General features: G+C 34.0%; 1 protein-coding gene and 1 long non-coding RNA gene across 2 annotated transcripts; one reads left to right on the top strand and one right to left on the bottom strand.

Annotated features, from left to right (window-relative positions):
* Nucleotides 1–6219: 6219 nt before the first annotated feature.
* On the bottom strand, nt 6220–7174 carry LOC137572834 (seminal metalloprotease 1). The gene is given in 2 exon segments (XM_068284676.1): nt 6220–7044; nt 7046–7174. Coding segments are annotated over 2 exon segments (795 nt in total). The 5' UTR covers nt 7160–7174; the 3' UTR covers nt 6220–6363.
* A 7749-nt stretch (nt 7175–14923) lies between these two features.
* On the top strand, nt 14924–16150 carry LOC137573031 (uncharacterized). Its single transcript, XR_011031777.1, has 3 exons — nt 14924–15261; nt 15321–15973; nt 16047–16150. It is a non-coding gene; the product is annotated as an uncharacterized lncRNA (long non-coding RNA).
* Nucleotides 16151–16213: the final 63 nt, after the last annotated feature.

The following is a 16213-nucleotide window of genomic DNA, read 5'->3' as shown; positions in this document are numbered from 1 at the left end:
AATAATTTAATTAATTCTATATATTAATAAATAAAATGTTTTGTACTTATATATTTTATCTCTTATTGTCACTTGAATATTGTAAATACTCATGTTTTTGATTACACCCTAATCATAAAACCGAAACAAATTAAATAATTTCTGAGTTTCCAGATTCCATTTTCAGGATGTTGTTACATATTTTAAAGCACATTTACAAAATGAAACAAATTTTTCTTAGTTGGCTTTAGTTTTTTTCTTCAAGTAGCTAATTGCCAAATGCATTTTGTGGTTTCTTGAAAACAAATGATGTGGTTGGTTGCTCTTATTCACTTTTTCACTTTTTTCACCCTCCCAAACGGCAACCTCACAACCTTTCTCCCTTACAGCTCACTTAACATTTCTCTTGGCACCTTTTTGAAGATGATGTGGTTCGTATTGTTGCTGTTTTTTCATGTTGTTGCTACTCTATACCTTCATTTGACTTGTCAGTTTTTACTCATTTATCACTCGACAAATGGTTTTTCTTTTTTTTTTGCCTCGGATATTTATTTAGCGTATGTGCAAAGGTTTTTCTCCTACTTTGACCTCCTCTGTCCCCTACCATTCAGTTGACAAGCCAAGTGGAGTAAGATAAATTATTATTTTAATTGCATTTAAATTACATGCGTTGCATGAGGCGTATACGCAATAACGTCAAGGCTGAAGTACTTAAAATGAATGTGAACTAGAAGAACTTAGATGACTATGATGAGCACTTTAAGCTAGAGCCGGAGCAGATTAACTTCACCTTGGCAAAATCAAATTTAAAATAGCTTTTTGAATAGCTTTAATGTTTGCTTTGTCAAACGATCAATAGACCAACCCCAAAATAGGTTGGGTTATACCGAACATTACACAAAAAGAGATAAAACATTTATTTCTCTTTTTAAATTTTTCCAGCAAATAAATCAAATTTTCAGTTCTTTCAAAGCTAAATTATGGGTTTGCATACTCGTAAATATATATTTTTATTTGTTTCACAAATTGTATTCACATTAGATTATATAACAATGCTTAATTTAAGAAATGCCCGAACTTTTTTGTCTTCTATCATGGAGCCGTTAACAATTAAGGCTGATTGATTTATATCACGACTTTTCTCCATTCTCTTTCCAACGCGTTTACCCTTATTAACAGTCTCATTAATAGAATCCCTATCAGGACAGGAATCGCGTTCAAGGCGAGGGTAAACATGGCAATTGAAAGGGTGCGGCGTTAAGCTACTTACAATGAGTTGCCTTAAACTCAATCAAAGTGGGCAATTTAATTAATTTGCATTCACATTTCTTTGGCATCCGTTTAAAGGGAAATCACACACCTATACAAATGCAAGTGTTAACTTACCATGTGTTCCTGAGTGCGTGTGTATGAGTGTTGGTGTGTTGGTGTGGGGTGTTATGTGTAGGTGAGCATTAAAATCTTAATTTGAATATGTAACCGCTTTTGTCTATGCCAACTAAGTACGGGTATCGAGGGAGCAGGGAAACAGGGAGAGCTTACCTGAAAGTGAACTGCAAGTGAGAGAGAAACATCATGTTAATTTAAAAAGGTAATTTCGGTGTTGAGCTTATTATGCTCATTAAGTCATCAGAACTGTGGTGTGGGCGGGATGGTGAGGGTTCTACCAAGGACGAAGGGATGAACTGGCCGGGACAACATTATAAAGTGCACTGGAAGCCACCGCAAAACGTGTGTGTGTTATATGTATATCTCCCTGTGTGTGTGTATGTGTGTGCACATTCATTTGCTGCTGTTGTTGTTTAGCTTCAGTTCATTCTATGTTTTTTTATAATACCCTGCAATCCGTAGGCTAAATTAAGTTACATCGAAGACATTGAAATGTAGCTAAGTGACTACAATCAGGCGATGTTTCAAGCTAAACAGACAAAAATAAGGTCTTTGAATCGCATAATATCAAATAATATCGAGGTTCCCTTAATTTTATATTCCAGCACAGTAAACCATTCAAAGTCCCAATACATACATACATACATATATAGATAGAAGTTATTATATATATCATTCGAAAATGGAAAAAAATAGTTTAAGGGATCTTCTTTTTGTTGTGCTGGATATTTCTTGGTCGATATCTCAGTGTGCCTATGAAGCGCGGTTTTTTTTACCGACTGTTGGTCCTGCAACCAGTTTCCTGTCCAGGGCCAGGACCAGGACATCGAGCGTGAATTAATTTTTAATGATGTTGTGTGCGAAAAACTCCCATTTTTGCCCAGTTGGTGCTATCTGCTGCCTGCCAGCGTATGTGAATGTGAATGCGTATGCGTGTCATGCATTTATCCTTCTGGGCTCGCGCAACCCCATCAAGGCCCTGGCTCTTAACCCAACCCCCTTACACCTTATGCAGTTACTATCATCAGAGGCGACCGGATGTAGGTCATTTCAAAAAATTGTTTGCTTTAAATTGCATTTGCGTTGACATGGAAGCTGCTGCTGCTGCTGCTCCTAACCAACCGACCAACCAACCAACTAACCAACATCATCAACCCAGCCACAAGTGTTTTTTTTTACTGGATAGTGTTGGTGGGAAGAGGGCCGGAGAAGGGCGATGAAGAGCCATGTATGAGCAGAGTGGTGGTTGGTGGTGCTTGTTTAGCCATTAGTTAAGCGGGTTACAGGCAAACATACATATAAACAGAGTGGGTCAAATGCCTAATTAAAAACATTATTTTAGACACATTTTAGATAAGATAAAACCATCTCAAAGAATTAAATAACCATAATATACATACACATATGCGAATTTACAAACTAATATTCCAACATGAATTTTGACAAAATTTTGGTTAATTTTACATTTTATGCTCGTATTTTACGCACATTTTTACTGTTACGTAAAAAATGATTTAAATTAAAAGATAATATGAAATTTACAATCGGACTAAGCCAATTGATTTGAATATATAGCCTTAGAATATAAATTTTGTCATTTTCCAAATACGGTCAAATAGACTTACACCTTTCTGAAACGTTGACATGTTAAAAAATTCTAGAATCCTTTATGTGTATCATTTTGAAATGGCTGAGAACGAAATGTCAGTATCTCTTAGCAAACCCCACGAGTTATGGTCTTGATATAAGGTGCCAGCTTAGGTCAGATCACAAATAAGCCAACAATTTAGTTTCAAGGGCACAACCTGATTTAAGGATATAAACTTCGTGTACTTTACTATATTTTCGAGCTCGGCATATTTTTCTTAAATCTGATAAAGTTTATGGCTTAAACATCATGAACAACTTGGGATAAGCACATGGCCACATTCAAAAAGCCTTAAATTTTAATGCATTTTTAAGCATATCCTGGAATCTGACCATAATCAAATTAAAGCATAATTTTCTTTTACAACGTCATAGTCATAAATATGATCAATACACACACACTCACACACACATAAATTGAAGATGGGAAAACATGAATCGTAAAAATCGAAGGGCAGACGAATAACATCATCGGAAGCTAAATTTTATATACCCTTGCACCTCGAAGCTTTTTAGTAGCCATGGAATAAGGCATTCAAATTTTTTTATAGTGGTTCAAAATCTAAAGATCATAAGGGAATGGCAGATATTTGAAATACGTGAGAGTGAAATGTTGCGAAATGATGAAATATTTATTTATTTTATTTGAACTATTTTCACAAATTTTATTTTATTCATCACTGAGTAGACATGGCTAGATATTCGGTTAGTTTGATAAGTAAGATATTTTTCTGTACCCTTTGTAAGGGTATTGGGGAAAAAAGAGATGTGTAAATTTGAAAACCTGGTGCTGCGCCAAAAAGGGAGGATGGATATGGAAAAATAAAATCAAAATGTATAAATCATTTATGCCTTTCTTTTGGCTTTAAAATTGAATACGCATTCGTCAGCAATAAATCGCCACAGGACGCAAGGCAGTCGAAGAAGCCATTGGAGCTGTGTCTTGAACTCGAAACCCGTTGGATAACTTTGAGTTTCTTGCCTCTGGACTCTGGACAATCTCGAGGTCGCATTTGCGTTATGCGGATTTGCGTTTGGAGTTGCCAGTTAGAGTCGTGGACTAAGGGAACTGAAGTGTAGGTGAAGAAAATTGCAGCAATTTTGTTTCATATTTCATGCGAATGCCTCGCGTTGAAGCGTTTTATTTTTTTTGTTTTCTGTTTCTTTTGCTTCCACACATGAATTATTATTGGCACACGCCAACACGTTTAGCTTTTGCTTCGTTCTGGCAACAGAAACTGATTTGCATATAAAATGCAATAGAAGAATACATTTAGTTTTTAGTTTATTTATACATTTATTTATGGTTAACATATATGCAATTTTATGTTGCATACTTTTAAGCATAACCTGCAATTATATTATTTAACAAAAAAGCTACAACATGTGACTCAGATTTATAGCATTTTTACCACATCTACGGCATTCTTTTGATTATAAACTCATATCACACGATAGTCTAAACGCATTTCCGATTAAAACCTATTTGTACTTCCCCATAGATTCAGTAAAAAACACAATGGGACCTAACAAAAAATGGCACAATCACTATGGATCAGCAATTCTCTGTTTAAAGTAAAATTAGCTTAGAGACAACACACATTTTATGTGATAAAGAAACTGGGATAAATATTCAACTTTAATTTAAATATGATAATTCCAGATAATTCAAATCAACTCCAACTTTAGTATCTGTATATATATGATACATGTACATACATATTTGGTTTTAAGAAATTTTATAATTAAATGAAATCAAAAGAAATATCAAGATAAAGCATCAGCAGAAAACGATTGAAATTGGATAGTTATTTTCTTAGAAAAAGTAATCTTAGTACAAAGATAAGATTGTTAACAATAAAATTGAATTGAAAATGCAACCATATTTTGTTATATATGGCCCATTTAATGTGATAAGATAGTATTAGATATTTATTATGATCCCAACTGACCGATATTTGCTATAGTTTTTCCCGACATTGTCAATTCTAGCAATAAACTCGTAGCCGCAGATTTATAAATATATGATTGTAATAAAATACAAAATGCGGTCATTTCTTTTTGCTTTTAAATGTTCGAAGGCTTGACTATTTCGCTCCTATGAATTCTAACCCCTTTAGGTATGAGTTTCATTAGAATTCTAATATTCATAATGTTATAATACCATGATTTTATCTCAAAATTTTCTACCTTCTAAATTAATTTTTCCTGCATTTTTTTGTTTGTGTTTCCGCTTTTAAAAATAAAAAAAAAAAAATATTAAAAAAAGGTATTCCAGGATGTTAATATAAACTATTCAACAATAATAATTTCATTTTGTAAAGCAACGATTAAATAAACTTATAGAAATGATGATTTCGCTCTGCATAGCATACTTATGTGGCCTTTGAATGATATATGAAGCTATGTGAGAATTATTGACGATTTTTGCAAAGTATCCGAAATACCCTATTATTTATGAATCTAATATACCCTTAACCTAGTAGAGTACATAAACGCAAGAGCGATTAAAAAAAAAAAAAAAGTCAAATCTCAATGACTTTTTGAATCAAAGTTTTTTTTACAATTTATGATAGACCAGTAGCATTAGATCATTTTCTATTTATTTATTTTTAAATATTTTGCAATCAGTAGAAAAGAATCAAGGAACCTATGTACATAAATAGAAAAGTTTTTTTCACCAATGGCAATGAGAGTGATACTTTTTATTCTACAAGATATTTGTATTTGGACAATTCTGTCCGTGCCCAAACAGTAAAACTAACTTTAAAATTTCATTTCATGTTTGGCTATGCTAATTTTGCTAGGCAAAAACATGAAACCGTTTCGTTTTGGTAACTTAATTTCAAATGAAACTATATGCCAAAAGGAAAACGAAGAACCGAAAATTCAACCAAAATCAAACCGAAATTTATAGCCTACACACAGTCACACTTGCTCACACACACACACAAAATGTAAGAAATGTGAGAATTGTGAGCCTACCAACCAGATGCTACTTCTCGCAGATAGGACAAGAACATTTGCATCTTTGCATATAAATCGCATTAGAAAATTGTCAACGACATTTCCGACACATTTTGTAGCATGTTCAGTTTTCTGTTTAGTCTTTCAAATGGCTTGCGGGTACCCTAACACTTGAAAGATAAACCTTATCAGTGGCAGAGGCCTACTAGAAAAGACAAGCCAGTAATCGTAAAAGTGTTCTTTTTTCATTTCAAAGGTTTAATAAATACATCACCGACAAATGATAGTGTTAGATCCATAAAGCGATCTAATACACTACAGTCGGAATTATCACAATATGGCTTAATATATATATATATATACACAGATTAACTCCCGATTTTATAGCAAAATCGGGCACTTGTACATAATATTAATTTTATCAATATCCTTTGAACTTAGAATCAGACGTTGGCCAATCTGTGCTGTTGAATCCAATGGAATGATTGTATCCTCTCCGTTAGTGGAGAAAGCACCAGGACGATAATGCAGGCAACTGTCATAGTCGTAGCCCATTTCGAAATCGGTTACCTTGTCGGCGGAATACTTTTCAAAATTAAACTCTTTGCCGGGGACAATATTGTCATAGACAACCTGTATATAGTCATCACGTATGGCAGAACTTTGTTGATGATAAAAGCCCAAGGCATGCATGAATTCATGCAATATAGTGCCCGGACGGAAGCATCCTTCGCCCAAGGGATAGGTTTCCAAGTTCATTTCTTGCGGTTTGCCCTGATATCCAACAGCAGTGTAGCAGCCACCAGACTTGGCAGTTATGGTCAAATAAGTTTCATCCTCACCATCGATGGCCTCTCGAAATCTGACACATGTATTCAATTCGAGAGTAGCAATACCATTCAAAATTGCTTGCTTATGACTTAAATCAAAATCATCGGAAATTTTATATATAACCACGTTATCGGGCCACCTCTTTTTTTCATCTATTAGGCCATTGCGTCCTTGTATAAATCCTCCTTTTCTTGCTAATTCCTGTTCCGGGGTCAATTGCATATCACCCTCAAAGAAACCCCCCAGCTTCTTCTGGATCCAAAACGGGTAGCGGCAATGGCTTAAGCCAACTTGGCACTACCCATACAGATAAGAGCAGTAGAAAAGTTATTAAGAAACGCGACATCTTACTCGTTCAAGTTTTCTTTTTAGACTGAACAAGTGAATGCTAGGACTTGTCGTCTTTAAATGAATAAGAGATTAGATAGAAACAGAGAAGGACAGAAAATATCAAATAATAATAGTAAGCAATCGATAAACGATAAGCAACTGATGGCGCCTTTCCTTCATCATCGCATTAGTCATGTAAGTGCAGAAGTAAAGTTCATGTCATTATGCACATACGTCATTAATTTATTGGTAGTCAAATAATTAACGAAAAAGAAAAACCAATCCCCAATTCAATACACTGATTGAGTGTTATCCACAAGTACCCCGAAATATGCTTATCAATCGAAAGTAATTAAAATATGCCCCATGAAGATAGGATGAGTAAGTCACAAATAAATACAAAACAAAGACACGCGTAATCGTTGTGCTAAACAGTTGTTCCAATTGTCTTTACACTTTTTCAATCGCTTGGCTTATCAATTCGTTTTAAAATGTTGATAACAGCTACTTCTATTAGAAAGAGTCGGCACAACATACATTGCACCTTTCAATTGTAGCACCTTTTGCTAAATTATGAAATTTGATTTACTTGTCATATCATACCGCCACATTTGGCACTTAGCACTTCAACAAATCATTCAAAAATTTCTAGGAGAAAAAGTTTTTACTTCCTGAGCTGCGCCGATAACCATTCATCCAAAAGTCAATCATTTAACGTTTGTGATTAAGTTTCTTTATTACTTCCAATTCCTATATTTAATTTAAAGTTTGCAAACATGTGGAACATTTTATACGTTTGTTGGGAAAATTCGAAACTTCTTTAATAAAACTTTAAGCATACTTTTAGGGGTCATTATTTGCTTTAGCTAAACTGTCACCATGTTTAGCTTATTGTTTGTTTTGCAGAATAGTTTTAGGATTGTATACATGAAATGGGTTAAGGTAATCTAATCAAAATTAAAGCGAAATCTGAGTCAAACAATTCTGACCTCAGGCTATTTGGACTTATTCTACTTTATTTTGGGTTTTCTCATTTATTTATCAACAAGTTTTACTAGACTTTAGATGGTACCAGATTATTTTTACTTGGCTGTCATTTATGACCACGTTTTATCAATGTTTTTTAATCGAAAGAGTGCATTATCTGTTGCATCGAAACCAATTTTCTTTACTTAACTTATCCAATTTTCTGTTTCTTTATTTAGTGTTTAATGTAACTCTACATTGATCGAACGTGTGCATATAATAGGACTTCCACTATTATTAAAATTCGCGGTATCGTTTATTAAAGCTTAAGTAAGTAACTGATAACATGTTAGATTAAAAATCGTCAAATATAAGGTACATTGTTCTGACGCATTGATTGTTCGTTTGTTAATATTTAGGAAAAAACGTCCTTATATAAGCTCATAAATGTAAAACTGAGTTTGTTCCAAAGAGCTGCTTTCCAAAGCAAATAGAGAATTCAAATGCATTTACTTAACACCGTATACTAAACTTTTTTAAGCTTAAGCCAAAATTTCAAATGGATGAATCAAACCAGAGGCAATTGATCAACACAAGCGATCTAAAGGATCTACTATGCGCTCTGAGCAACATTCTTCAGCAGGATCGTAAAATAATTGCTATGGAGCGTATATTTCAAGGCTTCGGTAAAGAGCCAAATATGAATGAAAACTTGTTCAAACCGTTTTTCGAAAAGCTAATCCTGAAAATGAATACAGTCACTGAATTGACTAAAATCAACATTCTAAATGATCTGTTCTGTGATCTAATTGATATACTTCAGCCAGAAATCTTCGGTTTGGCTATGAACAGTGTAATGCAGTGCATACATAGCCTGGTGCTGAATAAAAATGTAAACTTTTGTTCGAAAATATACGAGAAAATAATCTGTGCCGTTATTACTACTTTTAGTGAAAATGATGTTGTTATTTTCTCAAAGGAACAGAGTCAGTTGGTGAGCAATGTCTTGAAATGTGTGACACTCCAGGTGGCAAAGTTTCCAAGTGTCAAAAGCAAGCAGTGGCTAAATATGATATCATTTATTGTAAATGACGTCCAGCTATCAGATAATTTTGATCTTGGACTAGAACAGTGTCCACAATTGCTGACGGTTATTCAACAGCTACTCCAATCAGACGAAAAGATTAATCGTCAATCGGCATTATTCATTATGCATGAACTTGAGAAAAAGTTTGAGAAAAACGAAGTCAGAAATGCTATAAAGTGTCCCAAAAGCCTATGGTCCGAGTACGTTAGTGCATTGGAGCTTCTGGTAGCACATCAGATGCCTTATAACCTAATCAGCTTGTTGGATAACCTGAAACACCTTAATTTGACTCCGTGGTTGAGAATTTTATTTCTCGGACTCTTTAAATCTGAGAATATAACTGTTGTTTATGAAACAGTAAAATATGTTGTAAACCATCTAAAATTTTCCAACTTGACTGACTGGAATCTGGTGGAGAAGTTTCTTACGGCCACCAATAAGATGCAGTTGCTCGATGTCGAAGATGACGAACGATTGACTGGACTCTTTGAAAACTTTTTAACAACAGAAGAATTGGGGTCATTTATCAAAGCTTTTGTTAACGTTCCTTGGAAATGGAATAATGTTTTATTATAGGGGACTACCACCGTGTGTTGATAAAGAAACGCTTTTTAAACTCGCTTCTCTAATTAAAGAAAATGGAAAATTTCCCACTTCGGTATTCTTCCCAAGAAAGGATTGGAATTTGTTTTCAGGTAAGAGTGACAAAAAACTACTTATTCCTATTCACTTTCAATTTTAATGTGTCATTTCTTACAGGCAACACTTGATAATTTGCCTTTAGGGGAATACTTGCTCTTCATTGACAGGATTTCCAACACTAGAAAATTGTACAATTGGAATAGGGAACTTTTATTAACAAAAGTAGTTGGTTGCACAAATTTTAAACGAGAAATTATACATTTCAACAAAGATCGATTAAATGAAATTCATTCTTGTCACTTCGAATTGGTCGATGCTTTAATTGGTAAACTAATCAAATTACCAAGAGCTCAACATGGATGGTTACGTTTATTTTCAATAAATGAAATCAAAAAATCTGCAAATGTTGAAAACTTCTACCTTACTGATTATAAAGTGGATAGATCGATTCTATATGGAAGAGATTTGAAGAAATTACAGCATCATTTGATCGATAAACTAGTGTGTGAAACTTTGGAAGAGAAATCTGTTGTATTAGAAAAGTCTGTGGACTTCTTCGTTGATGTCCACTGTAACAATTGGAATGATATGGAAAAGTTTCAACTCAAGCCGCTGGAATTGCTTCAACAGGGTGGAGAGAACACATTTCAACATCTGTGTTGGTTATTATGGTATTCTACAGATAGGATTCATGACGAGAATATATTGACGGCTGTGATCGCCAAACTAAAACAGTTTCCAAAATATTACGCGTAAGTTACTTTACTAAATAAATATTCAATTTCATGCTAATTTTTCTCGTTTTTAAAGAGCTAGAAATATTGGAACATATGCATCAAAGCATTTGACTATTGAAGAACAAAATAATCTTTCCGTGGAAATATTTCGCGGTGGTAATGAACATGTTGTTTGGGGACTATTAAATTCTCGTGTTCAACTGCCTCTGGATCTAGTTATTCGGTTTATTATCCCTACCTCAGTTCATGATGATGATGATGATTGGTAAGAGAAAATTAAATTTATTTGTAAGTGTAACTAAAAATGTAAAAATGTTTTTAAATTGATAGGATTCGGAAACTCTACTTATTTGACACATTTCGTTTGACACCAAGACATGAAATTATTTTTTATGCTCTTAATCAACCCAATTCATATGTAAATGAAATCGTTAATGAATTATTGCGGATGAACAAGGAGATGTCGGAAAAAAATCCTCGATATAGAAGCAAGTCCAAGCAGAACAGGATTAAATTTTTAATTGCTCGTGCTTTGATGACTTTAATTAAAAAATATACATGTTCAGACATGCTATGGTCGGCATTATTTTCTTCAACTGATCAGTTCAATATTATATTAATGTACGAAATAATAGTGGCTAGTAGCATATCCCACCCGGATGGTCTTCTGGAGCGTTTGCAGTCTATAGCCAGTCTGGAGCCAGACCATCAAATGTCTCTACTATCAGTTACAAATATTTTCATACACCTCGAATGGAGTTTACTTAAAGAAGATCAAATTCAAAACATGATTAACTCGCTGCTTCCTCTAACTGTAGAAGCAGTTTTACAAGTTGGCCAATTTGCTTTATTAATTGTTAACGAAGTAATAAAAAAGTGCAAGGATAAAGGGTAAGTTATGGATCATCATCTCTAAATGAAGTCTAAATTATTAATTTTTGTTTTTAGATTAAAGATTCCAATTGTTAATACGTTGCCTTCATCAACTGCTGTTAATTTGGCAGAGATATCGGTTGGAACTCAATTAGAAGTTCGTCTGTTATTACCTGAGCTAGACGAGAACACAAGGAAATCTCCTTGGACATGGTATATGTCGAATGTTAAACTACGAATTTTGTCCGATGGCGAACTATTGCAAGCCAAAGAGACTCGAAAAGCTATTAAATTGTCATCAATTGAAATTCAACCGATTAATACAAATGAAAAGATTTTTACTTCCAAAATTGACATGTATCCGAAATCAGACCTAGACTCGCCCAATATCTCAGCCAATAAGGCAGATCTCATTGTGGCAGCTGTTCTTATGGACGAAAGGACCAATCTAAACGATTTATTGCAAACCTGCCGAGCACTTGGTGTTCGCTCACTTATAGTTAGCGATTCGTCGAATTTGAGGTTTGGCAATTACTCACAAATATCCACAAATACTATATAATCTTAATCCGTTGCAGTGAAGGCTCTGAGGATACTTTAAACATAGTTAAGCTTAAACCAGAATTACTAAGCAAGTATTTGCGTGAGAAAAAGCTGGAGAATTATAATATCGTTGCCACCCGAAAAACAAGTCCAAATGCAGATTATGTAAACTTCACTTTTGCCAAGAGGACAATTTTGCTATTGGGGTAAGTTAATCCCTTGAAGGGATGGCTCTTGATATATGAAAATGGGTATAGCCATGTGGAGCGGTCGACTGGCACGTGATTATATTCACGCTAAAGATTTTTTAAATACATGCACCTGGGATTTTATTCAAAGAAATACATGAGCGAGAAATAACACTACATAATACCTCATTTAGAGATAGATCAGTAAAATATTTAAAATGGGAAAAATAAGGAAAGGAGTTCTCATAAACACGCTGAATGTATGCTAATCGTAAATCAAGTACTGTGGTGGTCACGAATCTGTGACATATTTAATTTTAGGATTTTTGTTTTAATTTTCCGATTCTCTGTTAAGCAAATATTTTGCTAAAATCTTTAATATTACAGTTAGATATAGATGGATCGGTATAGATATATGTAGAAAAACTAAGATAAAACTAAACACGAATATTTAACCCAAACACTCAAATTGAATCTAATTCAAATTGTAAATTTTTGTATTTTTTTTTAATTTTTTTTTGCGAGGTCGTCTTACTAAACTAATTTGTACTAAAGTTCATTTTTCCAAGAACAAGGAATGAAAGTGAACTTAATATCCAGTCCAATGCATGAAAATATGTTAAAAATTAGATAATTTTAAACGACCAATTTGTCTTCTATACATATAAGGCAAGGCAAGCAATTTATGTTGGTCATAAAGGTGAAAAAAATAAAAAGGAGGATAAATCCCTCACATTTGGTGAGACAGTCACATTCAATGCCGAAACCTAATCTTTTTTGAGAAGGTTGTGGTTGAGAGTTGTTTTTTTCTATAAATAGGCAATATTCATAACCCAATGGGTTTTTAGGATAATAGATTGGAAACGAAACCAATAAAAATATATTCCAAATTCTCGTCTAGAAAAATTGCCCAACATTTTCCCTTCAAATAGGTATACTATAAGTGATAAGAGACAATTTAAACAGATATACAGAAATTTATTCGCTAATAATCAGAAATGTCACTCATCAGAGGTTTCCACGAGTCTTGGCACTAAGAGAGTTCACTTATTCTGCACAAGCTCACTCAAGTCCCATTTTATTTGTCATTTAACTAAATTATTCAAAAGTCCTTGAAAAATTGTGTTATTTAATATTGCGTATTCATTTGTAAGTGGGAATAATAACAGTGAGATACATTCGAATAGGCCGGGATAAAATTGTTTAGTTGGTAAATTGTCTAATTTTTATATTAACTAATCAAATGTTAATGATTTACAGTCATGACCAACATGAATTTCCGAAAAATTTGATGTCCCTTTTGGATAATATTGTTGACATACCAATTAACGACTGTAAACATGCACAGAATTTGCTGGTGTTTAAATATTATAAACAATATTTGGAAAATTAATAAGATGTGCCAGAAGGCATCTTTTGACGAATGTCTGTAAGCATCGAGCTGGAAAACAACGAAGAAAAATACATTAATCTTAACAACATTTACTATAAAAATCATATATTTTATGAATAAAACTCTACACTTTTATCTATGCATTATATTAATATGGACGACAGATGGCGACACATTATATGTCAGCGTATCAAATTTGGCTGCGCGTATTATCTATATTTAAAATTAAACGAGTGTCTTATCAGTTGTGATTAATCATGGCACCGAATTTTATATACACTACTGATATTTCCTGTGGCTAATCACTGAAAATACTTTTCAGTGTATTCATTAAAATAATTGTCAACAGAAACCAATGTGTCTAGCCAGCTTCTTCGAATTTATTATTTTACGATGTGTTTTCGACAAACGTCTAACCAAAGTCAATAACCCCATCTTTTAAAGAAGATTTTATAAAAAGTGTCGCTTATCTCTGGTAGTGTTTACAATTAGTCTTTTCATTTTACCAGGTTTCGTAGACAAAAGCAGTTGTGCGTTTTACTTTTAAGGTTTATTTTTTTAAATAGTTATATATTAATGGATTGTGCCCATGAACACCAATCGATCGATAGCGATCTCAGTGATCTGCTGTACGATCTGGTTGATATACATCTTGAGGAATCCACCAGTTTGCCTTTAAAGCGAGTGCTACAATGTACTTTTACGCTAGTGAAAAATAAAAATGTGAATTTGGGGCAAAAAGTATTCGAGAAACTTATCGCTGCGATGTTAGCTACCTCTAATTTAAGTGGTCGAAGCAATTCCTCAGTGGAATTTTGCCAGTTCGTGGCCAATGTCTTGGCATGTCTACAACTGCAAGTGAGAACGTTTCCCTGTAAAGAGAGCAACATGTTGCTGCAACATTTGTGGTCGCTCAGTCTGAATACCGAAAAGCTGCATCCCCTTGCTCCACAAATCCTCTACACTCTGTTTGATGACTTCATTCGTAATCTCGGACTTAAAGAATGTATTCAGTTGCTGAATGTTATTCAACAGTTAATTCAATCAAATACGAATAAGGAACGCCCATCAGGCTTCTTTCTTATGCATAAACTAGAGGAGACTTTCGAATTGGATGTTGTTGCAGAGGCCATTATGTGCTCCAGAAAGCAGTGGTCAGACTATATTGCGACATTGGAGCAGCTGGAGGAGCAGCGAATGCCTTTAGACCTAATTACTTTCCTGGAAAATATAAAATCTTTACATGATTTTTTCCCTTGGCTTAGGATTTTGTACCTCAAACTTCTTCAATCTGAGAATGTATCAGTCGTATATGAAACCGTCAAATATGTTATAACCCAACTGAATCTGTCCTATTTGACTGAATGGAATCTATTGGAAGAGTTCTTAGAGGCAACCAATAGAACACAGTTGTATAATGTAGATGACGATAAACGGTCATATCCGTTCTTCAAAAACTTTGTCTCAAAAAGTCAATCAGAACTATTTGTCGAAACCCTAGCCAGCGTTGCTTGGGAATGGCACAGCCTTCCACTATGGGAATGGCTCGGAAGCATACCATCGGAAGAAGTCGGTCAATTACCAAATATTAGTAAAGAGAGTCTTTTAAAACTCGCCTCTCGAATAATGGGCATGGGGAAATCAGAGCTGCAGTATATGGCCCAGGCATTGATTACAAATCGATTTGAGGTAAGTCATTAACTAACAAAAATAATACTTTATTATTTTTCCTTCCTTTTTATACATAGTCTAGTCTGGATAATATGTCTCTGGGGGATTACTTACTGTTTGTTGAGACGATGTACAGCAGAGCTATAGAATACTATTCCGATCATGACCGATTGAAACGAAAGATATTAAATTGCGACAAAATCGAAGCAGAAATTACTCATTTCACAAAAGCTCGTTTGGCCATAATATTCAATTTGAAAACTCAAACATTCTTATATTGTGATTTCTTAATGGTTTTCATGGATAAACTGCAAACATTATCAAAAGTTCATCATGGATGGTTACGTTTTTTTCTGATGCCTTGTATCAAGCACTATGGGATTTTAGTTTTCTACTCCAATGTGTATGAAGTGGAGACTTCTTTAATACTACGCAGGAAAGATCTGACGATATTGCAGCAACATTTACTCGAGAAGCTTTTGTGTGAAACGGACGAAGAGAAATCTCTTATGTTAGAACTTTCTGTAGATTTATTTGTAACGAATCAGATAAAAGACTGGAACGAAATTGAAAAATTGCAATTAAAACCCTTGCAACTACTTGAGCAAGGTGGAAAGTTGACATTTAAATATTTATGCCATCTTCTGGGAACCACTCATGAACGATTAAAAGACGAAAATGTGTTGCCAGCAGTTGTTGGACTACTAAAGAAGTTCCCCTGTTCAAATACGTAAGTTTATTTACAAGTGAAAATTTGTGGCTTTTAAACAAATTTATCAGGTTTTGTTTTCATACTTTTAAAGAGCGAGAAATATTGGAACATACGGCGCAAAATTTTTGACGCCTGAAGAACAAAATAGACTTTCTGTGGATATAATTGAGCAACATATTCATGGTAACAATGGAGAACAATTTATAACTTCTGTAGATCTACAATCCGATCATGTGTATGGTCATAAAGGAGTAGTTG

The sequence above is a fragment of the Drosophila tropicalis genome, unplaced genomic scaffold, assembly GCF_018151085.1.
Source record: "Drosophila tropicalis isolate 14030-0801.00 unplaced genomic scaffold, ASM1815108v1 contig_393, whole genome shotgun sequence".
NCBI lineage: Eukaryota > Metazoa > Arthropoda > Insecta > Diptera > Drosophilidae > Drosophila > Drosophila tropicalis.
Note: the sequence above shows the minus strand (reverse complement) of the source record. Positions and strands in the feature narration are given on the sequence as shown.